Here is a 25,136-nt window from a genome sequence, read left to right as displayed (position 1 = left end):
GAGCTTGACGACAACCCCTGTCAAATGACGGTTCCGAGCCGGATGAGCCCCGGTTTATGTTTCGATGTGGAGTTGTTTGCACCAAATCACTAACAAGAATCGAGTCAAGGTGAATGTATCCAATTTGCTTCATAGGAGGTACAGTACATGTCCAAACGGGAGCCTGCATAAGCCGGTACCGGGATACACAAATACCGGTATATCATCCGGGGCCCCAATCTCGTATCCACAGAACATCGTGGGGAATTTTATTGCATGTTTTCATGTGGGGAGATCTCTTACCGACAGCCTTGCATTCAGGTCAGAGTGGTGGTGGAAGTGCAGCATGGCGTGACTTTGGGGGGACTTCTCTGGCCTACAGCTCGTCCGACATATTCTGACCCGACAAGGGAGCTTGTACCTGATTGCTGACATGATCCGACTTCTTGACTGGAAACGTGAACCGTCCAACGTCGACTTTGGTGGGAATATGCCCTGTCCCTAGAGCCTTTTTGATCAATTGAATGGTCGACTTTTCATTTCCATGGACGAGAACCGAGATGCAGACTGGCTGATACTCTGTCTCTCCAGAAATGTCAGACTCGTAGGGCACTTGGGTGACTGGTTGTGTTAGTAGCTACCTGAAGCCAATACACTCGACTTACATGGAAACGATAATACAGAAGCCCCCAATACCGGTGCCAGTGTTGCAGAGTCGATGCCTTTGTAAATGGTTGGTGGACTAATATGCTGTCAGCCAGGTATCAATACAGGGAAATGTACATACGCCACAGGATCATTCCGATGTTCAACTTGAGAACTTCCACATGGAAGGATCACGACTGCGTCTCCCTTGGCATTGGGGGTAGGATTGTGCATAATGTTCTCAAGGAACCATTTCCGGTATACCCCAAGACGTTCTGTGTCTTGACGGTTTTCCTCCTCTGTCACCGACTTGCATTCGTTCCTGGGAGGTCAGCTGGTTTAATGACTGCGCGATGGACGGCCATACCAGAAGAATTGCGGCGTAGCCTCGATAAACGGCTTTTTGTCAAACTTTTGCTTATATTCATCTCGGAAAGTGTCAAAGGAACGGTAGTAATCATAACACCATGAACGGAAAGGTGCCTGAATTGTCAGTGACGTCTTTTTGATGAAGTCGACTAACCTTTTTCATGTATGCTTGCATTCCTTCTCGAGAAGCTTCAGATGGAGGACTTTCTTCCCAAATCTTGCCGACATTGACGTACTCGGCTTTCGTGTCCAACAGATCTTGTAAAATTGACACGAAAGTCGCTATGACTGTTTTCTGCGACTTTTCGGGTGATGACAAGTCGTCGGGTACGATTATCCTTGGCGAAGCTTCAGAAGCCCCGGTCTTCGGATCTGCGGTGAAATCGAGGAGCCCGTTGAGGCTTCGACTAAAGATTCGAGTTTTGTCGAACCTAGGGTGGTCAGTGTAGCTCAACGGTAGGTCATAGTTCTCACTTTGATGCCGTAGCTATGTCGGTTGATAGATTTTCAGGCTGACTCAAGGAGTATATGCCGCCCTCGGACATGACTCTACCATCTATTTGCGGTCAGTCTTGGCTTCTCGCGATGGCCTGACTTACCGTCAACGCCAATGCTGTAGTCAATCCATGAGTACCCAACCGAAGCAGCACCAGCACCAACTGAACCACCCTTCATCCTTTGATATCCATCACCTCTTGCACTCCAAGGAGCTTGTTGATCAACCCATTCAGCACCTGTCCCAAGATGCGATGTCTTTGTCTTTCCAACGATGACGGCTCCTTGGTCCATGAGACTTTGTGCATATTTAGCCGTAGAAGTCGAGGCATTTCTGTAGAGAGATTTCCATGCCCGACTGGAAAAGCTTGTATAAGTTCTTTTCAACGATATCGTGTCGCTTATAGAAACTCGGACACCAGACAGGGGTTTCTTGGCAGAAGGTTGAGGATGGTAAAGCCTTGATGGCACAGGAACTGCAACTGAGTCTCCATAAACGGACGAAGAGGTCAGGGGTTGGAATCTGTATGGTCAGCTACGACTTGCACTGGAGACACGACATACTCGTCAGGTTGGTTCAGATCATCGGGTATCACACCAGAAGTGAAAGCTCCAAATTCATCATCGTACAGTCGCCAGGCTTGGTAAAGGTTTGGGCCGTAGAGAAAGTAGGGACCAGATGGTAACTCAGAGAAGCCATCTAGAGCCTTGATCTGATCCATGTGATAGATCTGTCGTGTGTCGACATGGACCTGGCTACTGTTGTCGCCACTCTTTTCGACAAGAATGGAACCAAAGTCAGGAACAAACACATCATCAATTGAATCGAAGAGCTGTAGAATTCCTTCGAGATCGCCAAAGATTTCCTCAGTTGAGAGGAGCGTGATTGGAATCAGAGCATCAGGGTTGATGGTTTCTTGAATGGTTCCCTAGACGCGTTAGGATGCGCATGGATTTCAATAGCCAACATACAAGCTTTAAAGGGTGTATCAGATATTGCAGTCCTGCGACGAAGCAGGTCGTGAAGGGAAGCATTGCTAATGCGTCTGCTGGAGACGGCGGGACGTTGGCAAGTAACGAACGCTAGACAGACACTTGCATATTCACGGCCACAGGTCTTTTTGAAGGATTAGAACGCGTAAATTGAGCTTGAGTACTTGTAGGTTCGGCTGTAGGTGAAAGATTGATGGAATGAGATGATGCTGGTGCACGAGGGAAGTTGAGACATTCATAGGGTACAAGTGCAAGAGCGTGTACTCAACCCGGCAGCCGACTTACTCTATGGCTTGATCACAATTTCCCGTAAATACTCATCATTCAGGCAGTTTAGTTACTTCAAGAGGCCCTCAATTTATACAGGCAGCATGTTTGACATGTCATTGTCATCAACACTTTGCCGATGTCTCTCTACCTAGATCCTGATGTGGTCGGTGAGCTCGGTGAGTCTCGGTGAGCTTATCTTTGTGGGGTATCAAAATTTCCATCCCCCACCAAGCCGAAGTTGCAGATTCAACATCACACTCAAACACCAACAAAATGGCGAAAAAGAAGGGTACGTCCTCTGTCCCCCCTGCGCTCTAATCTGACATGTTCAGCACCCTCAATCCACTCCCGCGCCGCTCGTCGCGCAACAGACATCGACATCGACACCGACAAGTCACTAAAAGAAGTCAAGCCTCCCCGCGATGCTACCCAGCGGCCCTCCGTTCTAGCAGCGCACCACTCGGCCGGTATCACCAAGAAGGCCAAGCGCGGTCGCAAAGAGAAGATGTCTGCCAAGGCTAGAAAACGTCATGAGAAGGGCCTCGAGATGGCTGCTGCTGTTGTGGAGCGCACCAAGAACAAGGTTGAGAAGAGTAAGGGCCGGGGGAGGAACATTCAGCAGAGAAGTAAGAATTGGGATGAGATTAACAGGGCTACTGAGGAGGCTGAGGGTGCGGAGAGCGCGGAGAGTGATGCCGATGTGAAGGGGCGTGGGGTCGCTATGGACGAGGATATGGATGTTGCAGACGAGACATCTACAGAAGTCACCGCTCCCGCGGCGGTACCTCTACCCGCGGACGAGGATGGTGACGAGATCCTCTAGTTCTTGGGTCTGGACTTGGAGTTTGGTGTCTAAAATGGGCTCAATATCCGGGATACGACAACCGGACTGATGACTTTCTTTATTCGGCTATAGACTTGACTGGCAGATACCCAGAATATGATGTTATATCAAACAGTTACGCATCCTTTTGAGCGTCGACCTCTGGTGATTCTTCTTTCACCTGTAGCGTCTCACGGGCCTGTTTTGTGATTCCCTCGAGGTAAATCCTCATCGTCTTCCCAACCTCTCCATCTCTTGGCTTGGACTCTCTCGAACCTAGTTGCTCGATCAACTTGTTCACCTTGGCGTATACTTCCTCTGTGGTATCCTCAGATGTTCGTTTCTTCTGTCCCCTCTTCTTGAACCCGAGAATGAGCTCCACCTTCATACCCTTGCTGAGGAACCCAACCAGCTGCTGTGTCTTGACCCCGAGGTCATGCTCGCTGATGGCCCAGCTCATTTCGACCTCCTTGAGCTTGGGTGTGGTCTGTTTGGACAAACGGCGGCGTTGGGCTAATTCACGCTGACGCTCGTATTCTTCCTTCTTGTTGACAATCTTGCAGATAGCATACTGGGTTGGCTTGTCCTTCTTTAGATCACCTGGGATGTAGGGTGTCACCATGCGAAGTGAATCTGTCTCGGGCAGTCGGCTCATCACATTTTTGGTGAGAAGAGGTCCATCGAATACACCATTATCGAGAACCATGATCTTTGGGTCCGTGATCTCGAAATCTTGGGGCAGGCGATCGCGACCAGACTTTTCAAACTCCTCCTGGGTAGTGTATCGTCGATCGAAACCTCGGTCCTGGCCCTCATCAGCGAACGGATCTACCTCGGTTTCATCTTCGCGTTTCTTCGCTTTCTTATTCCGCGCTTTCAATTGCGACGCGGAGAAGAAGCGGTTTTGTATGGGCAGGGCTCGCGGAGGTTGGAACTGTCGTGTGAGGAGACCCTCATGCTGAACGAAGACCCTGTAGAGGGCTCGACGGGAGCTTTGAAGGCATGCAAAGCTGTTCATTCTCGAGGTGCCCTAAAGGAGTGTCTGTCGCGCCGTAAAAGAGTGTAGACAGTCAACAATGGCTTGAATGCATTGACTGATCCATCGTCTTAATGGTGGGCGGTTGATTTTGGCAGAAACGTCACTGTGGGGTGCTGTCAACTTATCCAATCAGGTGCTCTTTGCCCTTTCAGCACCAAGCTCCCGTCTGGATGGATTTGCTGTAACACACTCAACTCAGCCCGTCAGGGCACTCACGATGGCTTCATTTCATTTCGCCCGCCGTCCTGTGCGGACAACAGTATCCTTCCTCAAGGCCGCTTGTCTCGTGCACCTTGGAATCACGTACGGCTATACCATCAGCCCAGCTCAAGGCCCTTCAATGCTTCCAACATTCACAGTCGATGGTGACTGGATTCTATGTGATCACACGCGTCGCTATGGTCGCGGTGTTTCTGTTGGTGACTTGGTCGTCTACCGCATCCCAATCTTCAACAACCAGTGGGGAGTGAAACGTGTAATAGGCATGCCAGGGGACTATGTCTCTGTGGGAACCCCAGGAGAGCAAGGAGAAGAGTTAATGATACAGGTACCAACTCCCTCCTCGTCCCTGGCCATGCTAACTTGTCAGATCCCCGAAGGGCATTGCTGGATTTCAGGAGACAACCTCCCAGCATCAAGAGATTCACGACATTTTGGCCCCTTGCCGCTAGCTCTCATCTCTGGTACTACAATAGCCAAAATATTACCATGGAACGAACGTCAATGGATGAAAAATGGACTTCAAAAGGTTGAAGAGCTAGACTAATCACGAGCAGTCTAATGTAAATATGTATCATCTCTTATCTGGGTATAGAAACTTACACCTCTCGTCTAATTACATCTGCTCTCCCCAAATCAACTGCCCAGTAAGTGATCTAGCGATATCTGCCACATGAATCATCAAACAAAGAGAAAGAATACCGTCCTTCAATGCAGCACGTAGCCCTCTCGTACACCGTCAAACACCATTGTTATAAGAACAATTCTTGAAAGCCCATGACAGGCGATGCAATCCGTATAAAGAGACACCCCTGAAACCAAACATCATTCTTAGAATGTTACATGACGCCAAACACCATATCTCCCAACACCCCATACGCTTCCGCTTTTGAGATGAATAGTCCGCGAATATAGTTAGCCCTCGATGTGAGCCTTGGACATGCTCTGTCCCAGGAGTTCCAGGCAACGTTGAGCTAGGTTGACAACTTCACCCTCATCCTCATCCTCGAATTCATTGTCGGCTTCAATTTGTCGATTTGCAATGCTTCGAATGTGCTCGATGATGTCTTCCGCCTTTCCAATGAGGCCAATAAGAGTCTTGTCCTCGGACTCGAAGAGCTGGAGAAGGGTCCAGACGGCGATGTGCTGGAAGGTAGCATCACCAGACTGTAGGAATCGGCAGAGGTATCCGTGAATTCCACCTTGGGGCTCGGTCCAGTTTTGTACAAAGATTGAGTAGTCACCAACTGCTTTTGTTAGCTTGTGTTTGAATGGCGGTGAAGTTGACTCACCTTTAGAAGAAAGGTTGCCTAGGGCAGCAGCACTGTTGCCTTGGACTTCAATGCTTGGCGAATGGGTGAGAGGAATGAGAACACCGCAGACTCCAAGATTCAAGAGATGAGACTTGAGATCATCACTCAAGGCCAGAACGGCGATAGCAGCGGTCATCTCGGACTGAACAGTGATGGGCACATCAAGAACCAATTGCTTGCACTTTTGCACGGCACCGGCATCCAGAACAAGAGCCTTGTTTCGATCGGAACTGGCGGCGAGATTTCGAAGCGTCGAGATGGCGTGGCACTGAATCTCTTCATTGTCGGTAGATCCAAGTAGGTCGACGAGCGGCTTGAGGAAGTTGGTTTCGATAATTGGTGACTCGTTCAGAGGATGAATAGAGATGTTTCGTATACAGGCGACGGCAGAAAGGATAAGCGGGAGATAAGAAGATTGCAGGAGTCGGAGAAGAGGATGAAGTCCATTGGCGCGAACGATATCGAGCTGATACTTTTCGTCGGAAGCGAGGTTGCGGAGAGCCAGGGCAGCTTGGCATTGAACCTTGGGTGAAGTCGAGTCCATGAGGTTGACAAGAGATTGGACCAATTTGGGTTCGCTTTGAGCCAGCTTTCGTCGGTTGCTTGCGTCGACAGCGATATTGCTGAGAGCTGTGGTGCAGTAGTATTGAACGTCGACATCGGGAGAAGAAAGAAGCTGAACAAGCACGGGAATCGCTCCAGCATTTACCAGTTGTTGTCGGTTCTCGTCTACTCTCGTCAGCATGTCATTATCATTGCCACATACAAAACATACCAGAATGTGTCATGTTTAGCAGAGCGCCAGTAGCATTCCGCTGAACCCGCATATCCCGAGACTTGGCCAATCTTGTCAGAGGACCCAGAGCTCCGGAGCGAGCAATCTTTGCTTTATTCTCCTCATGTGTAGCCAAGTTCGTGATACATCCCACAGCATTGCACTGGACTTCGACATTGGGGGACATCATCTGGCGGATTAAAGGTGTTAGGCCACCAAGTTGCACAATGAGAACCTTGTTCTCGGCTACAATAGTCAGCGGCTGCGAGTGTTGGCTCCGATGTACATACTGTCAACAGCCAGGTTTCCGAGTGCGGCACTGGCAGCTCGCTGAACTTCGATATCGGGGCTCTGGAGAAGGAATAGAATAGGTTCAAGGGTATCGCGGTCAACCTCTCGGACATCTACATTGTTAGACCAGTCGGAAACTCGGAGCTCTGCCGTACCTCGTTCAGTAATCTCAGCAAAAGTCAAACTAGCACTTCGTTGAAGATCAATGTTTTCCGAAAAGACCAAGGTGCTCAGAGCACGCAGAGGTTCGCCAGAGAAGAAGTCGGTCTCGCCGCGCTGTCAAGCATTAGTAACATTCCGAGCAAAATGGAAGACCATGTACATTTTCGAGATACTGGAGAAGATCGGCTACAGCCTCTCGTTCGCTATCGGCGAGGACGGGTTCATACAAGCCATCGCGGGCTCGACCTATTGCTGTCAGATGCATACGGCGACGGATAATAGCATGCATACCTCCGCAGCACGAGGAGCTGCAGATACCCATGGCAAACAATAGCACAAAGGCTTGATGAAAGAAGTATGTTGAACGACGGTGAATGAAAGTCGGTCTCGATTTTGATGCAGTATCGGTCAAGGCTCGGTTGTTGACGAAAGGTCATCCACTTGTCGGCAACGTCACAACAGGGATCCAGATTCGAATTATTATTATCGGGCTCGGTTGTCGGGTGAAGACTACAAAACAATCCTCTATCGGGCAAGGTAAATGACTGACTACCACAGAGGCCAATCACTGGCACGAGATAGTGTCAAGATCGCGGTGTAGAAGGGAAAATTAGTTGGCGATTGCCCAGGCGAGAGATGAATCCGAGGGGGAGTGTATCCTAGCCTCACAGTTGGTTGGCGAGGGAAAGAATGGGGATCAAGACGCGCGCCAGGAAGAAGCAAGGTGAGCGCCGCAGCTCGGGTAGGACCTTCTACAGAGCTCAAACCTAAGCTGCCTGAGGTAAGTAAAGCGTGAGCTAAAGGCAAGAACGGATGAATTGGGGAAGCTACTTCCAGATACATTGGCGTACACTATGTGTACACCACAGAAGAGGTATCTACAGGGGTATTGAGGTTCCCTGCAGGAGGTGACCTCACTTGAGGTCATCCGCCGAAGTAGGGTCCGCCAGGGACGACGTGCGCTATTGTTTAGGTGGTCTAGTGCACGTTAGGTGCAGAGACAGCTGTTACAGTGGCTGGAGTGGACCGCCTCATTATGCTAGCGGTGTTGTGGAAAAGCTTGGACCCTATTGCTTTTATCCAGACATTTCAACGCCTCATTTTGAGATTATTGAATGATCATTTGATGAAAATTTATTTCATATCAAGAGTAGGATATCTATCCATTGTCATAACTAGCATCTATTCAGCGCTTATTTGATCGAATTGACGGAACGTTGCTGCCTTCGATACTGCGTACAGTACTGCCCTTCCGTCGCGTGGCATGTGATAGAGTTACTTCTTGACGCAAGATACAAATCCGAGGTCTACTTTATGCGACCTGATCGATACTCGATTTTGGCGACTTTTGCTTTCCAAAGATGGTAATTCTCATGTCACACAAAATGTGCTGCCCATGTGCTTATCGTGTCATTGTTGGGTATCAATCTGAACAAACTTTGGCTGCAAGACATCTGCAGCGACTAACTACCCTGCACCACCACAAAGCAGGTCATGGCGGTTGACGTATGAACAGGGATCAAAGACTATTGGGTGTTTTGAACGACTGGCTGTGATGAATGGGATTGTTGTGAACCAGACAGACTTGTCCTGGACCCTTATTGCTTTGATGCCTGTGCAGAGGGCTTGAAGCGACGGTAAAGCTTGGAATGGACCATGCTGAGACATACGAGTTGCTAATCCTGGCTACATCGATATCTGTTCCAAGCTCAACTGATCAACAAATGGGGATAAAGATTCTGAGATCGAGTGTTGACTTGCAATTTATCCTCCTACATACTGTCTCACCAATCCCTCAACCTGTCAACATCTCACTATCTCAATATCTCAGTCACAACTTGCGGGATTTTGACAGCAGAGGAATACTCAAACCATGATAGAATGCACCTCAAGCAAATCAGATAGGCTATATTGAATTAATCTGACCAATCCTAATTACCGGAGATGGAATTGTAAAACGGTCAATCTTTGCCAAGACCCGAAGTTCATCGTCGATCCGCCATGACGTTCTATCGTCTCCGTCTCCGCCGTCTAGGGGAGGAAAGAAAACTCGAGACCTTGATTCTAAAGACAAAAAGACTTAGGTAACTTAGCCTAAGACTTAGGATAATTTTGCTGAGTTTATTTGGACACCCGATATCAAGGTCTCATGTTTTCTTGTTCCCTGAGGGCTGTGTAGTCCAGGGTCCGGTTAAGATCCAATGTTGGCCATAAGGTTAAGAAGTATGGAGTAGCGTATGCTGTACAGTAATATTATTGCTGGACTTTTGTTGGGCAGACTGTTTCGAGGTGGTTCTCTTATCATTTATTACAAGTCCAAGGTGAGTGAGTAAACGGCCGACCGATTGCCGTGACTGATACTTGCTCCTTTTTCCTTTTACTCTCCAGCACATACCCTCGCAAATTAATTTGCGCCTTTAATGATATGGAATTATCCTCAACGCCATCGGAACATTTTTTTACACTCTAGGCTGATGCTGTCTTTCTTTTCGATTAGCATACGCCTGTGATTTTCTCAGTGATGCGCTATACGTCAGTATTTATCAGGACTTGACAACCTCACTTTCGATCCTCGACTCGAACCATCAAATACCGCCTAACAATTCGAATCGTATTGTGCAACAGTGATATACTTGGAATGGAGGGAAACCCAGAACTTGAACCCGCCCGAGGGGATCCAGAAACAAAAGCAGCAGATATCAATCCACCAGGCGAACCTCAAGGAACTCAAAGTCAAATTGAAGTGACGGAAGCTCAAATTGAAGACCCAACAAAAGAAAACGTCAAATCATGGATCGAAGCCCAAAGCGAAACTCAACCACAACCTCTAACCGAACCGCCAACAGTTGAAGTTGACGATGCTGTCGGAGAGCTGCCCCGCGTTGAAAATACCCCCAGACCAGTACCTGACGTTGGTACGACTGTAAAAGCTTCGACCACAACTTCAGCTCCAGGCACAGACACCCCGGGACAAGTACAAGAGTCAGCAGCCGAAGCCTCATTTGGAGGAGTTGGAGCTGTTTCTGGATCTGGACCTGGACCGGCTTTGATAACTCCACGCCGGCGGGCTGCATCTACCTCCACTGGCCCCTCCACTACAGCCGCCGGTCATGGTCTTGTCCCTCAATTTGTCGCTCCGTCATCCTACCTCCGACGCAGGACTTCACTCCGAAGCCCAATGGCGCCCACCGAACCAAAGCCTCTAAGTCCTCTGGACAGAGATCAGTTACAGGGTCTGGTATGTTTATCTGCCTTTTGTCTGCCGCATCCGTTTGCCCGTACTTGACGTGGGGCACGCGCGCATCAAAGCCCGACGAGAAGCTAATCTCGACAGAATGCCATACGCGATTTCCTCAAAGTCCGCACCAGTTACGACGTTTTACCTCTATCCTTCCGTCTCATCGTCCTCGATACCGATCTCCGCATCAAGAAAGCCATCAGCATCTTGACGCAGAACTGTGCGTCACCCGATACGTCCAGAGTCTAATGCTAACCTTGCCACAGCAATCGTATCGGCACCTCTATGGAACTCTAAAACCTCGCGATTCGCCGGTATCCTCACGAGCACCGACTTTATCAATGTGATTCAATACTATTGCCAGTTCCCTGACGAGTTCAGCAAACTCGATCAGTTCCGATTGAGTAGCCTAAGAGGTTGTCGCTTCTCCGCGCAAGCATGACATCGCTGACCATATCAGACATCGAGAAAGCTATCGGCGCAATACCCATCGAAACTGTATCGGTTCACCCTTCAAAGCCATTGTACGAAGCTTGCAGACGCATGCTCAAGACCCGCGCCAGACGAATTCCCCTGGTCGATGTCGATAGCGAGACCAACAAGGAAATGGTTGTTTCAGTCATCACTCAGTATCGCATCCTCAAGTTTATCGCCGTAAACAACGAACACAACACCGTCCTCTTGAAGAAAACGGTTCGCGACATTGGCCTTGGTACATATTCAGGCATCGCTACTGCTTCGATGGGCAGTTCCGTGCTTGATGTTGTTCACCTGATGGTCAAACATAACATCAGCTGTGTCCCGATTATCGATTCTCACGGACGAGTTCTAAACGTTTTTGAAGCGGTTGATGTCATTCCCTGCATCAAAAACGGTGCCTACGATGACTTGGATGGCTCTGTTGGGGAAGCGCTCTGCAAGAGATCCGACGAGAGCCCTGGTATTTACACTTGCAGTGAAGGCGATCGCCTGGACTCCATTTTTGATACGGTCCGAAAGAGCAGGGTTCATCGTCTGATAGTAGTGGACGATGATAACAAGCTCAAGGGTATCATTTCGCTGTCCGACATTCTCAAATATGTGCTGCTCTACGGAGTGGAGGATACAAGCAACTGGGCTTGAGTATTGATGAGGTTATAATGATTGCATGCCGCTACGAATAAGGGAGCTCTCAGAGGCGCCGGAGGCAGGCATAGACAGGCGCAAGGGCAAGATGGAAGGTTATCATGTGCATACAATCTTTCGCTATAGACCGTTGACAGGCCTGCATGATACAGTACAGCTGTCTCAGGATGATGACTTGGTAGTGCCAGTGTTACAGTACAGCAAGAGAGGCTTTTCGGCTTCGGGAACCGAGTGGCTGTGAATATCTGGGTGGGATTGGTCAGGTCTCATTCGATGCGACATGCGGATGACGGTCAAACTTGATGCTGCACTCTGACGACATTGGTGCTATCTACCCATTTCAGTATTTATCAACCATTTCCCACTTTGGTTACTTTTTTGATGCTATTCATATCCAGTTTCTGTGCACAAACACTTTTGTGCTTCTTTGTCCTTGTGCCACTTCTGCCTGCCACTTGCAATCACTGGCATCACTGAAAACTTCCCCATTCACTTTGTCTGCGTTCCTTCCACTTTGAATTGATCGGCCAGATCCTTCCGTCACTTCGCAATGAAGTTTCCACTGTTTCGACATCCACGAATCTGTTGTGACACGTGAGAATTTTGTTCAAACACCATCTGCTTTTTGACTGCCTTTTGATACGATATCTTATCCGCCGAATGTCAGGATCTCAGCATTAATCACATCTACTTACCGAGAGGCTTTTGCCGATGGATCAGCATTATCACCCACCTCTGGGCCACTATTCTGCGCCAGAGGCTGGTCCTCATCGACTATTACCGTCCAGGAGTAGCTTGTCTCTTCAGGCCACGATACGGCATATAACAGACCAAGGACCTGTACATACCAGCAGAACGTGGACGAGTAGTGGCGACCATAACATCCTAAGCGATACCGACGAATTGGGCGATCGAGCCGCCTTTGTTCAAGAATACAACCGTCTGGCAAAAAAGGTGAGGGCCTCGAAGAAGTAGAGACCAAGCTGACGACTTAGAATGGAGTGCGAATACTGGTGATTGACGACTTTGACTCTAGGCATACTGTAGGTTGTCGATGGTGTATCTGAGAAATCACTGACAGCCCAGGGAAACGGACTTGGTAGTCCTCGCAAGCAAGGCTGGCTTTATCGGATCCTACGGTCCTCTTCCAATCATCCTTCAGCAGATACACAACCACGACAAGGACCTCGCCATAAACGCAGTGTCTCCGATCTCGCCCACAACTTGATACATCGTCGAGACCCCAAGATACTCGATCTGCAGTCGATGGTCAGAATATGTGGCAAGAGCATGCTCTACCTCCCACCTGAACACACACCCTCTGCCTTGATACTCCCCACCTGCATTCGAGCTACTGCGCATCACATCGCTCAACATGTAACTACTCGGGGGATCTTCCGTATACCGGGGTCAATCAGAGTAGTCAACACGCTGTTCGATTACTACTGCTGTACCGACAATATCGACATCACAAACACCGTACGATGCGCAAACCTGCCGATGCATGTGCAGGCTTCTGTCCATGATGTGGCGTCGACTTTCAAGCGCCTCCTTTCGGTAATACCCGGCGGGATACTCGGTTCTTTGGCACTCTTTGATGCGCTGGTCGCAATCCATTCGCAGCTACAGGGTGACCCAGAGTTCCCTCGCACCAAACAGACCAAGGTTCGGGCCAGACTCATCGCCTTGGCTATCGCAACTGTTCAATCTCAATTTCGGAGGGAGCTCATATGCGCCGTCTTTGGGCTTTTGAGTCTAATTGGAAGAGTGGCAGAAATCACCCCCAGAGAAGATGAAGAAGGCCGATCACTACCCACGGGAGACCTCATGGGCTACAATGCACTCGGCATCGTCTTTGGACCTCTTCTCATAGGCGACTTGCTTGGGCTATATTCTATGAAGCTAGCCGCCCCAAAGGCAGGGATGCTGGTGCTTCCATTGAGATCTCCTAGATCACGACAAGATCGGAATGGAAGAAAGACACTCGGCAACGAACTTGGGGCACCTCCAACAATGGACAAAATTCTCATCGCCAATACCATCGCAGAAATGCTTATAGTCAATTGGAGAGATGTGGTGCGACAAATGAAATCGCTTGGCATGAATCGACCGCACCCACGATCAAGTCAAGACGATCCCAACGAGAATGGTTTTGTTATCAGGAAACCACAAGGTTGGGATTGGGAATGGCGAGGAAGCGAGGGAGATCAGATTCCACGAGAAGACAGCCCAGAACCCCCTACACCTACCCTGGGCATATCTAAGCAGCGGTCGCGCAGTCGTGGGAGTTCAGCCTCAAAGAGACTTGCAGCCAGGCCCAACATTGGCTGCTTAAGCCCAACTGTGGAAGAGAGTGTTCACGACGAGGATAAGAGCCAAAGACCAGCACAAGCAGAGGAAGGCAGTAACTATGTTCAAACGCCGCAGAATTCGCAGATGCCGACAGGTGCAGTTCACTTGGAGGACAGCAAGGATGCGGCGGCGAAGGATACCCCAGGCGAGAGTGCGCACATCGCTCCAACACCTAACCTGGCTGCAAGGACCAGAGGACTGATCAACCGAGATGGTTCCCATCTGTCTCAAGAGGATGTGCCACCTCGGACGTCCTCAAAAAGAGGGACCAAGACAACCCCTATTCAACAAACCAGTCCCGATGAACCGACAAGCCAGGATACTTCGAGAGTCTCAGCAACGGAGACACCCTCAATTGAACGAAAGGGTGCCATAAAGAAGAAATATCCTGCAAAGGCAAAAGCCCTAAAGCCACGTCGACAGTCGCTTGCTGTCGAATGGACAAGACCTGCCAGATCACCAGATACCTCCATGGATAGGCCAGGTTCAACCAGCCTGGAATTTTCATCTGAGAAGGAGGCCCTTGAAGCTGCACTAAAAGCGCATTTCGAGGAACTCAGAGAGTTGGATTCGATGGACCAACGCAAGAGTTCAGCCTCTACAAACGTTGATCAGAACTCGGAGATGTCGACTTTTGCCAACACTCCCAAGGTTTTGCACTTCCCAATCGACAGACTAGAAGAGGAGAGCGACTACACTATTCGCGGAGACAAAACACGAACACAGACTTTACAGGAGGCCAACTCTGCATCGACAACACCAAGACAATTTTATTCTCCAATGCAGGTGCCAGCGAGTATTGCAGGAGGCAGCAGTTCCATGGGGCTAGCCTCCCCAAAAAGCCAGGTTGGGACATAGAAAGTCTCTTCTGGTGCACAGGGGGGGCTGCCTAATGGATCACAGAGTCTTGAATACGATGAGACACAAAAGCAAGCCAAGGGCATTGGTACTGAAACCCCGGAACGACAATACTCTCGAGTTATGTCTCTGCCTGCCGAGACACCAAAGACTGAGAAGCAGCGCACTGCATCCTCTCCCTGGTTCTCTGTTCCAAAAAGAAAGTCAACAGCATTGACACGTCCAAACTTGACGCCAACAGACAATCCAGGAGGTGTCAGAGCCATGGCTGCCAAGTTTGAAACCGATCATTCAACTGAGACATCTCCAACAAAACCCAGGAGTGCGAGCAAAACTCAAGATCTCATATTACAATTTTCACAAGAATCACCCACAAAGAGTATCCGGTCTACAAGATCCGTTTCGACCTTGGGACACAAACGGAATGTTTCAATTTCAAGCCAGGACCGGCGTTCTCGACCGTCAGCAATAAACACTGTTAGAGATGAGGCTCTTGACCAGAACTTGCGAGTCTCAATCAGGGAGGAGGCAGCAATGAGGGCAGTTGAGCTTCAACAAGCTGACAAGGGACAAAAGTCAAGCTCCCATGAGCAGCCGGAAATGTTAGCTCAGCGACAGACGGTCCCTAAGAGGAAGCCAGTCCCAGGCTCCAGGGGTAAAGAGGCATCGTTAGAGAATCCACGAAGTCTGGGAACCATGATGCCTTATCCTGAACAGCCTCCTATCGCTCAACACCTTAATCTTATTAGACCAGCATCATCAGCATCGAATACGCAGTACGGGACGGATCCGTCAGTTCCTCAAAATATTTCAACTCCTTTTCAACGTCCCGGCAGTACAACTACACTTCATGCGCAGATTCGAAGTCTCCAACGACAACTAGACCTCAAGACAGAAGAAGCAGTTCATTTGAGAAGGCAGCTTGAGGTGCAAGGAGATGCAGATGTTGGAACATTGAGTCAGCAACTACGAGAAGCCAAAAGGGAGGCACAAACGTGGAGGGAAAGGGCAGAGAGCGCAGAACGGAGAATCAAAGTGTTTGAACGATTCACAGCACGACTCAAAGGGATACGAGAGGCTGTAGGAGTCGACCCGAGAAATGCCGACACAGACCTCACAGCACAGTATTTGGATGGGGGTACAAATGGACAAAAAGAAAACACCTTCTTGGAGAATACCATGGGTTACGAGAGTGACAGTTCAGGGAGAACAGAAGATGCTGGCGTCGTCAAAGCCCGGATACGCCGTTGTCTCCATGGCTTGACCGATGGTCCTCCAGATAAACCATTTGGACTCGACGAAATCCAGAATCCAGGCCCAGAAAGACCAAAGCGGGATATCAGCCCGAGTACAGTCGAGGTTTGGATGGCGGCACAAGAGTTGCTACAGCTCGATGAGACTCAGGGGCGAAGGGAGACGAATAATTGAGTTCTAGAACAAGATTGACGGTGTGGCAAATAGACGTGCGTCCAGGAACATGGTGGCCCGTCCCACATGACAGGCTGTGCAAGGGTCTCAATCTGAAAGGACCCTGGTGGCAAACTTCTGTACCTTTTGAATGTATCAGTTAGATTTTGTGGTAAGGGTGTCTGCGTATCAGAATATCACGGACTTGTCCAAACAACTGCACTGAAAAAATTTCGATTGTGAATGTCATGCTGCATGAGGTACACCTGCGATGACGAAAACCTGTTTCTCAGGAGTTTTTGGCCCGATAAATCGATCACTTGAGGGAGCTAAAGTCTGTGCCACTGCAGATCAGGTAAATGGGATTTTGAAATCTCGATCTCTCTTGTATGCATTTTTTACAGACACTGTGCTAAATACGGGATTTCGATTATCATGTGCCGAGATCAATGGACAGCTGATTGGGCATGTCGATCCCGCCTTTAGCTCCAAATTTGTGACTTGTCCCTGGCACTGTCCCTGGCACTGGGATATTGTATCTGACGGATGATGATGCGAACGAATGCTTCTATACTTTTACGAGTATATGGCTGCGGATGAATGAGGAAACCATGCTATGGTCTCTCGTCAGATGCTCGCTTGATTCGCCATCTGCCAGCGTCATCTCGGTTCATTGACACATGAATACGCCCAATTCCCTCTAGAACGGAATCGAATAGGGCAGATTCTTCAGGGTCCTCTGGTTTAGAGTTCCTGTTGGTTACGCCACCAGGACGGCTGTCTGCCCCCGAGTAGCGGCGAGAGGACGTTGAAAATGCGGGGGACATGAGAGGTCCGTGTGAGAGGTATTGATCTTCTTGTGTCATCGGCGGAGACGGGAGCAGACTCGCGGAAGACATTGACGGCGGAGAATAAGCGAGGGGTGTATAAGGCTGAGCTGATGGTATGTAGGATTCTTGGGTGCTCTCTTGATCATAGGTCTGCGAGTTAGAATATCGTTGGTTGGGTTGCGTACTGACGGAAGAACGTCGAGACATTTCTACGGAATAAGTACGAGAGACTGTGTCTTCTGGTGGCGATGGTAGGAGTGAACCTAGAGAAGGATTTGGAGTCTGTGAGATGTGAGAAGGCCCAGATGGGTAGAGCGGAGTAGAGGATCTTGACTGAATGTCACGGCCAAGAATCATATCGGAACTGGATGTTGTGAAAGACATTGCGGTGGTAGGTCTCGTCTGGCCATGTATCGAATGCGTGTGACGCTGCAGTCTCTGTGCAGCACTGTGTAAGGGTCTCGAAGATCTGATAGTTCCAGTCGAGGCTGAATCAGGGGTTGTGATTGATTTTCCATCTTGGCCGGCGGAAGAAGCTTGTCGTTGTCGAGGGGGAGAAGTGACAGCGCCAGCCTTGGTAGGCGAGGTCCAGACCATGGCCACACGTGGGGTGTATGCCTGCGAGGACTGGTAAGGGCCATGATCTGGTTGACCCCGTCAATTGCCTGCAAAGATGGACGGATGCTTGTGTGTCGCCTGCACAACCGAGCTGTATAACCCGAAATCTACACATGTTAACTGTCATCCGCAAACGGCATAGTGAACTGAATCATGCTCTTCAACTGCCGAGCACAATGGGGACCAAATTTGCATGTTGTAACGTCGGTACGCCATAATGACGACAGGAAGACGAGTGTTGACTTACCCACACCAGTCCCCAAATCCCGGGATGTCAAAACCTTGATCGACAGGTCCGGATTGACTTTTCCAATGACTTGCACAGCGTTACCATTTGTGAGGTGTGCATCCTGAAATGTCAGCTCAGTGTTGCAGTGCATCTGATGTCGTGAGACTGACACCAGATTTGATGTCAACTCACCCTGTTCAACAAGACGGTGACAGTACCCTCTGAGTCAAGAGTGGCCTGTTCACCTCGTAGCTGCGTGACCTTTCCCACGAGCATGACAACTTTGCCAACGAAATTGTCAAGATAGGCAGCAGTGATGCGCGGGGTTGAAAGTTGCTCAGCCATGGTGTTTGGTTTTCGTTTGCGATCAAGCTAGAGAGATAAGGAGATGAGAAAGATAAGCGAGCAGACAGGGGTTGTGTCTCAGATGCTTAATTGACAGGTAAGCATGCGATGTTGGTGGGAGGTTAGACGATGAAACGCATGTGAAGCTGTTGGCGATAAATGCGGAGGGGAAGCGCGTTGAGCTGACGCGCAGTCACGTGAGGTAAATATCACGTGACTATTACCCATCTTGACAAACATGCTTATGAATGCCTTCATCTCCCATCATTTGAATCTGTCAGTGAAACGCGCTCATCTCACAATGCTGTTTATCCTTGAAAATTGCAGAGTCAAACCCTTCGTCTTCAAAATAAATATCGAGAGCCCCACGGCTGTGGTCGCCTATTCGGACCTTTGCCCGGTTCCTCCGCTCAACCGGGTTCAACAAGTCTCATTCCCACGATAAACCCGCTAGTCAAGCCAAGAAAGCCCCTACGGTACGGAACACATTACCCTTGACAGGCCTGGCAGCGCATAACCTTATTCGCCCAAGTCAACCCCGCTCCTCGCATTTGTCGAAGCCCAGCCCAAGGCGGAGTAAAAGCTCCGGAATGATGCGCTGAGTCGCCGTTGACCAGAGAGGGGGAATTGGAAAGTAAAGGCAGTGAAAGACGCACAGTTTATTAGCCCTACCAAACTGTGTCTTGGTGTTCGGCTCAATGCCACGGCAGACACGCTGTGATGCGAAGGCTGATAAAGTCGGAGACCAAGACAAAGAACTCCATCACATATCCAGGAGTTCATGACCCCTGCAGGCATTGAGTTATACGGCATTCCCCGTGCGTTAAAATTTATCAGCTTGCAGCAAAGGCCACGCATCCGAGGTCGATCCTTACTCTGTGTGGGTGCCAAAATCCTGATCACGTTTGTCGATCAGTTCAAGATATCTCTTGTCACAACCATGAGTCTTGTATGCGAAGGATTGCCGGCTTGACTAACCATCACTGGAAGGACCCTGTGTGCATCGGGAGTGATACTTTATTGCAGGAATCATTGCAGGAATCAAGTCATAACCAAAAGACATGAATGAGGTTCGTCATGATCTTCAGATATTAGCCCAACGGGTTCTCGAGCTGTCAAAGGATCAAGCTCTTGACTTGATAATGACCATGATATCAAAGCTTGAGTTGCTGGTTGACATGATAGGTGGATGCTGCAATAGTCTCGCTCGCTTCGCTTCGCTACTGAGGTCGGTGTGTACAGTCCGTCTTGCACTGTCTCGCCGGGTGCGGCCTTGACGGACAAGGTTCATCAACATTGATTGGTGGTTGAAAATCACGGACTCCAGGTCCGTTACACCATGATTGGCCACACCCACACATCCCCGAACTGAAGATAGTATCTCCGCCAAGGGGCCACTTGAATATCGAAGTACCATTTGCTTCGCAGTTTGTGATTGGAGTACTGGTGGATTTAGAGTCCAAGCACCTCTACCGCTTATGCTAGGCATATCCTACCATCTTTGGCTCAAGGTTCCGAACGGGATGACGTTGTCTTTGACTGAAGGGACTTTTTCCTCACCTCACCACAGCTGATACTGCTCCCCTATGGTTATGATTCGTGCAAAGCAGAAGATTGTGGGTCAGCAAGACATTTAGGATCACTTATAACCTCAACAGCTCTGGTATCTCGCAGCTTCGGTACATTGTCCAGCAAGAAACTATACCCCGGCTCACACTGGCTGCTTTGTATTGCGAATTGAAACCAACGGACTTGGTCCGGACATAAAGTTGTCAACATTGCACACCTCGTTTCCTATCTTCACCCACCAATCTTTTATATATACTCCCAACCCTAGTTGTTGGATACACGTACAGAACCAGCTACATTACCATAAACCGCAACCAGGTCCACTGATACACACTACCCCGGGGAATAAGTGACGCAAGAAATTGTTGATAGTGGTCGCATCCGTTGTTGGCATAATATAATATCCGAATCCCTTCATCTACCTAGCTTTGGTGCGACTGCTGGACTTCTGTTACAGCTACATCTTCTGACTTTCCCATCTTACAATCATCGAATTTTCTGGCAAGCTTGTCAACCTCGGCATCTCGACTTTGTTTCTGACAGATGTTTGCCTTCCTCCCTGACTTTACCCAAAAGGTCAATTCGCCCCAGCGTCTAGATCTTATAGCTGCATAGGCGAAGCCGAAACACACTATTGGATCAACGACCCCGGACGCAGAGAACAGGAACAGACGAGGCAATTCGCCCCAGCGTCCAGATTTAGTTGGAACATCTCCCTCCCTCCCCTGCTACTTACCAAAACGTTGTACCCGGCCGTGCCATTGAGCTTCAACTTGGGAATTGGGCCTCAAAATCGACTTATTCTATTATCGATCGGTGGTAAACTGCCATTCTTTCGGTGAGGTCAGCTCGGCTGTAAGGTACTGGAGTACTCAGGCACTGAGCTGTGCTGCACTACACTGCACCACCGGATTGGTTTCTCCGTTGAGCGCCTGCCTGATTTTCCCATCCGCCCTGCCAACAGCAGAGCTACACCTCTACTCCAACACGGCCATTTCTTTATTACCCATTCCCTTCGACATTGTGTTCCTGATACAAGTTCTTCTTCATCTTCCCTTGATCCGTTTCCTTTTCTGGCCGCCGTTGGTCTTTGATGTTCTGGAACATCTACACCCCCATCTCAACCAATCCGGCCAAGCACCCCCTCCCTGTGCCCGCTCCAGATCTCCCGATCTCCAGAGCTGCACGCTCAATTCCCATCGAGCGAGCTTCCTGACCTCGACGTTGTCTCGAGCGGCTCACCAGTTTGGCGCTTTCTCTGACAGCCAGTAACAATCAGCTCAGCCACACCAGCCTAGTCGTGTCGCTGTAACCCCAGGTCCCACGCTTCAGCACAGTCTCAACGGTCTTGCAGGATCAAGATGGACGGACCAAGCCAGGACTTTAGCGACCAAGCCCAGAGCTTCCAAAACAACTTTCCCCTGACAAGCGATGATGTCAATATTGACCCATTGCTCGACTGCACAACGGGAGCTCAGGCGTCCCCGATCGTTAGCAATCCCATCAACAACCAGCTTCTCATGGGCTCCAACATGTGGAACCCGATGAACAATCAGGCCAACTTCTTCCCTCCCTCCGTGCCAGCAATGGCACCATCAGCTTTGAACAACAGTCCAAAAGTACCCAACGAAATGCAATCAACCCCAGAAACTCTATCCAGTGAGCCCACGTCTGGCGGCCCAACACGGCAATCGAGCAAATCGTCTATCCCTTCGGTAGATTCAAACAAAACCGACACCAAACCCCGGCGCAGCAGCAGAGCTACCAAGACACAACGCAAACAGTCATCAGTGGAACCTGTCGCCAAGACGCGCCAGAAACGAGCACCAAAGGAGCCATCACTGGATGAGGAAGATGAGGACGAGGATGATGGATTGGATGAGACGCAAAAACGCAGCAAGTTCCTCAGACGTAACAGGATCGCGGCGTCCAAATGTCGTCAAAAGAAGAAGGTGTGGATAAGAGAATTGGAGGAAACCACAAAAGATTTGGAGATTGAGCACAATGCCCTACACAGTCAGTACACTGACCTCATGGGTGAGTTGACCACCATCAAGAATCAACTCATGGACCATGCTTCTTGCAATGATGCCAACATCAATCAATGGCTTGATAACGAGGCAAAGAAATATGTTCAGCGTATTGCAGCGCAGAGCAGACAACCTCCTCCAGTACCGCCACAAAATGTACGTGGAGAATTTTACAATACGCATCGTCGTAGCTCAAGCGGTATGTCGAACCTTGTTCAAGCATACGACTCATGAGTTGATGACTGACCATCATCTAGTCGCCACCTCTGTAACACGATCGATAGAATCAGAAATAATCTACGACCACGAACCGGATAACCTTGTTGGTGCGAGAATCTGAGTGTAAATCGATGGGGCGGACGCTGCACCAACAGAGATGGTGGTTTGAGTTTAGAGGTCAAGCTATCTTGACCCCAACTCCACATGAACACAACAGCCTTGCTATTGCGACTTTGAAATTTCTTCGACTCGACAACGGATGATACCAACATGCCGAATCTTGGGTCAAAGCTAGATGAAAGTCCTCCGAGCTGCGACAAACACGAACACGAAAAGAAAAATACCGAGCGAGATGCTTCAGTGGGAAGATACCCTTACAAAACCTGGCTATGGTGCGGCAACAGTACCACGATCGGCCATTCCCATAACAGGAAAGGTGATATGGCGTATATACTGAAAGGAGTTTGGCAAAAGGGGTACAGGCAAGGAAATATTTATGACTTGATGCTTTCACGATCATGGTGTGATTTGTGCAGATGGGATGTACGATTACTATCTGGGCCGACGAGCATGAAGTTCTCGTGGCAACCGGTTTGATTCTTGGCCCTTGGCCGGTAATTTGGTAGCCTATGGGAAGGAATAGAGGAGAGGCTTCCTGTCACTATGACAGGACGCCCTGAGTGCTTTCAGGGTGGGATATAATGAATACCATGACGAGGGAGACAGGGAGGGTAGCACAAAAGAAAATATTCAAACCTGAAGAAGGAAACGATAGCCGTTGATGACAAACCCGTTCTGAGCAAATGGTCCGCAGGGAACAGCTTGTGACGAGGAGACTTGCGATCGAAATGATGACTGGCCATCGTAAATGCCAGGAACTTTTGCCGACATGGAAAGATCTGGACTCATCAAGGACACGAGATCATGTAGAGCACAAGTTGGGGTTTGGGGTTTGGGGTTATCAAAGGTAAAGTTTGGTGGCAATATCAAGCTTTGCCACAGAACGAGCCCCTTGATGACCCTGAACTTGAACACATGTAGAAGATGATCATCCCGACTCCGCATTTCATACCAATTAGAGCATATGTGACTGTTGTCGAGATCGTGGCGAGTGTTGCCACCGGACAAACGTCTGACTATAGCTGAGGCTTATGATTGGTGGTGATACGTTGAAACAAGACACCGGCTACTGTAGGAAATAATGCGGCTGAAGTCAATCGGGAATAACGATAATGTTCACGACATTGATACGACACTGGTAACTGAACAAAATTGAGTTGCACGTAATTTATTTCTCTTGATACTCTTCCATTTTCTAAATGTACAGTATGATACACGCTCATCCCTCTCTCTACCTCCTCTTGATCCATCCCCTCGAGTTCGAGATACCTCTGATGTTCTTGGTGTACTTCCAAAGGTGACGGTACTTGGGTCCTTGTCGCTTGGCTTCCCATCCACGGGGCTTGACGGGAGGCTTGAGGCTGTACACGCGCGTAGGTCTGAACTCGATATCAGAGCCGGGGATGTTGTGTCGCGCCATGACAGCCGCGGTGTTTTCGTCCCAGACGCTACGGAACATGTTGAACCCAAAGGGCGTTGTGCTGAACTTGTCGCGGAAGGACTTGAGCGAGAATCCATCGCGCTGGCTGTATAGTTCCTTGAGCTTGGCAACGTCGATCTTCTTGCCGGGTTGCTGCTCTAGGAGATAGATACCGAGACGGTGGTACGGAGCGCCTTTTTGGGAGAATGCGGGGAGCCACGGTAGAGCAAGCTGATCCTCGCCCTTTATCCTGCTCAGAGGTAGCGATGTGTCTGTAGGGCTGATGGGGATGTTGGCGGCGAGGAAGTGGCAGCGCTTGTTGAAGGTATCGGAGTCAGGGTTGGGAACATCAGAGTCGAGGACGACTACAGAGACGAGTCGCTCGCCCTTGTCAAACACTTGAACTCGAAGACGGGGTGCGTTCTCGCTGACGACACTGTCGACGATCTGGCCGGGAGGAATCTTGAGCTTGCGGAAGTATAGCTGAACATCGGCTGTGGGTTCGAGCTTGGGGAGAACGTCGGGGACGATGTTGAACTGCTTGATACGTTGGGTGATGAGACGGTGGTCGTAGGAGCGCCACTTGGCCTCGGCGTAGTGACGGTAGATAGGCTTGTTCATATCGCCTGGGCGCGTTAGTCAGATCCAGACGGTCAATTGGGGTGCCTACCTGTTCCATCTTCAAAACGCTTCTTGACAACAGGGTCATTGGCATCTGCAAGGATCTTGAGCCTCTCGACATATTTGTGCAGACTCTTGATCTTAACATCCTTCATCTTCTGGCCCCCCTTGATATCGTCCGGACTCGTAGCTTCTAACCGAGAGATCTTCTCTAGCTCTTTGGTTATCTCCGCCAGCTTCTGTTCACGATCCACCGCCAGAATCTTGCGAGCCTCTTGAAAAGCTTGGTACGGGAGATGCTCAAACGGCAGGTCGCCCGTGCTCCGGATAGCCATTCTTCGTCGTCGTGATCCAATTGGCATCTTTCCAGCCTTCATGAGCTGCTGCTCAAACTCGGGGAGCACCGTATTGGGATCGAGGTCTGCTGCGCTGGGCGTGGCAGTCTGTGTCTCGGCTGATCGTCGAATTGCGGCAGAGGTGAACGGTCGGGCGACGCTGGGCCGCAGCTGCCGAGCGATTGGCCGCATAACGGCCTGGCAGCGCGACATGATGGGCAGCGGAGCGTAGAGGCCGTATGTGTGGGACGTTGAAAGTGACGCTGGTGATATCTCGAGATATTGAAAAATGCTCTGGGGATGGTTTGCAGGTTGGCCCCACTAAAAACTCGGGGAGCGGAGGATGTTGCCGATCCACTTTTTTGCAGTATCGCATCACAGTTTTGAAGCCTCAACACCAAGCGAACTACTGTCCCCAATCACAGCAAATCTCCCTATCGACGGCGG

General features: G+C 49.7%; 10 protein-coding genes across 10 annotated transcripts; 5 read left to right on the top strand and 5 right to left on the bottom strand.

The window, feature by feature from the left end:
- Positions 1–355: 355 nt before the first annotated feature.
- On the bottom strand, positions 356–2,523 carry FMAN_10006 (uncharacterized protein; the record flags this gene model as incomplete). Its single annotated transcript, XM_041820631.1, has 9 exons — positions 356–600; positions 645–721; positions 767–946; positions 992–1,107; positions 1,148–1,424; positions 1,468–1,549; positions 1,593–2,011; positions 2,053–2,417; positions 2,461–2,523. 9 exons carry the CDS (start codon positions 2,521–2,523, stop codon positions 356–358), a joined length of 1,824 nt encoding a protein of 607 aa, XP_041686492.1.
- A 501-nt stretch (positions 2,524–3,024) lies between these two features.
- Positions 3,025–3,574, top strand: FMAN_10005 (uncharacterized protein; the record flags this gene model as incomplete). The annotated part of the gene is made up of 2 exons (XM_041820630.1): positions 3,025–3,040; positions 3,084–3,574. 2 exons carry the CDS (start codon positions 3,025–3,027, stop codon positions 3,572–3,574), a joined length of 507 nt encoding a protein of 168 aa, XP_041686491.1.
- Positions 3,575–3,710: 136 nt separating this feature from the next.
- Positions 3,711–4,592, bottom strand: FMAN_10004 (uncharacterized protein; the record flags this gene model as incomplete). The annotated part of the gene is made up of 1 exon (XM_041820629.1): positions 3,711–4,592. One exon carries the CDS (start codon positions 4,590–4,592, stop codon positions 3,711–3,713), a length of 882 nt encoding a protein of 293 aa, XP_041686490.1.
- Positions 4,593–4,830: 238 nt separating this feature from the next.
- FMAN_10003 (uncharacterized protein) lies at positions 4,831–5,379 on the top strand (the record flags this gene model as incomplete). Its single annotated transcript, XM_041820628.1, has 2 exons — positions 4,831–5,160; positions 5,203–5,379. 2 exons carry the CDS (start codon positions 4,831–4,833, stop codon positions 5,377–5,379), a joined length of 507 nt encoding a protein of 168 aa, XP_041686489.1.
- Positions 5,380–5,747: 368 nt separating this feature from the next.
- Positions 5,748–7,695, bottom strand: FMAN_10002 (putative VAC8 protein; the record flags this gene model as incomplete). The annotated part of the gene is made up of 6 exons (XM_041820627.1): positions 5,748–6,079; positions 6,125–6,874; positions 6,921–7,166; positions 7,211–7,487; positions 7,534–7,619; positions 7,665–7,695. 6 exons carry the CDS (start codon positions 7,693–7,695, stop codon positions 5,748–5,750), a joined length of 1,722 nt encoding a protein of 573 aa, XP_041686488.1.
- Positions 7,696–10,011: 2,316 nt separating this feature from the next.
- FMAN_10001 (putative nuclear protein SNF4) lies at positions 10,012–11,733 on the top strand (the record flags this gene model as incomplete). The annotated part of the gene is made up of 4 exons (XM_041820626.1): positions 10,012–10,611; positions 10,708–10,831; positions 10,878–11,015; positions 11,072–11,733. The coding sequence occupies 4 exons, from the start codon at positions 10,012–10,014 to the stop codon at positions 11,731–11,733; spliced, it is 1,524 nt and encodes a 507-aa protein (XP_041686487.1).
- A 714-nt stretch (positions 11,734–12,447) lies between these two features.
- FMAN_10000 (uncharacterized protein) lies at positions 12,448–16,374 on the top strand (the record flags this gene model as incomplete). Its single annotated transcript, XM_041820625.1, has 4 exons — positions 12,448–12,690; positions 12,732–12,779; positions 12,823–14,934; positions 14,992–16,374. 4 exons carry the CDS (start codon positions 12,448–12,450, stop codon positions 16,372–16,374), a joined length of 3,786 nt encoding a protein of 1,261 aa, XP_041686486.1.
- Positions 16,375–16,967: 593 nt separating this feature from the next.
- FMAN_09999 (uncharacterized protein) lies at positions 16,968–18,375 on the bottom strand (the record flags this gene model as incomplete). The annotated part of the gene is made up of 3 exons (XM_041820624.1): positions 16,968–17,827; positions 18,049–18,151; positions 18,223–18,375. 3 exons carry the CDS (start codon positions 18,373–18,375, stop codon positions 16,968–16,970), a joined length of 1,116 nt encoding a protein of 371 aa, XP_041686485.1.
- A 2,930-nt stretch (positions 18,376–21,305) lies between these two features.
- On the top strand, positions 21,306–22,314 carry FMAN_09998 (uncharacterized protein; the record flags this gene model as incomplete). The annotated part of the gene is made up of 2 exons (XM_041820622.1): positions 21,306–22,173; positions 22,232–22,314. 2 exons carry the CDS (start codon positions 21,306–21,308, stop codon positions 22,312–22,314), a joined length of 951 nt encoding a protein of 316 aa, XP_041686484.1.
- A 1,230-nt stretch (positions 22,315–23,544) lies between these two features.
- FMAN_09997 (uncharacterized protein) lies at positions 23,545–24,902 on the bottom strand (the record flags this gene model as incomplete). Its single annotated transcript, XM_041820621.1, has 2 exons — positions 23,545–24,359; positions 24,404–24,902. 2 exons carry the CDS (start codon positions 24,900–24,902, stop codon positions 23,545–23,547), a joined length of 1,314 nt encoding a protein of 437 aa, XP_041686483.1.
- Between the last annotated feature and the right edge of the window lie 234 nt (positions 24,903–25,136).

The sequence above is a fragment of the Fusarium mangiferae genome (genome assembly GCF_900044065.1).
Source record: "Fusarium mangiferae strain MRC7560 genome assembly, contig: FMAN_scaffold011, whole genome shotgun sequence".
Lineage (NCBI taxonomy): Eukaryota > Fungi > Ascomycota > Sordariomycetes > Hypocreales > Nectriaceae > Fusarium > Fusarium mangiferae.
The sequence above is the reverse complement of the archived record's forward strand: the minus strand, read 5'-3'. Positions and strand labels throughout refer to the sequence as shown.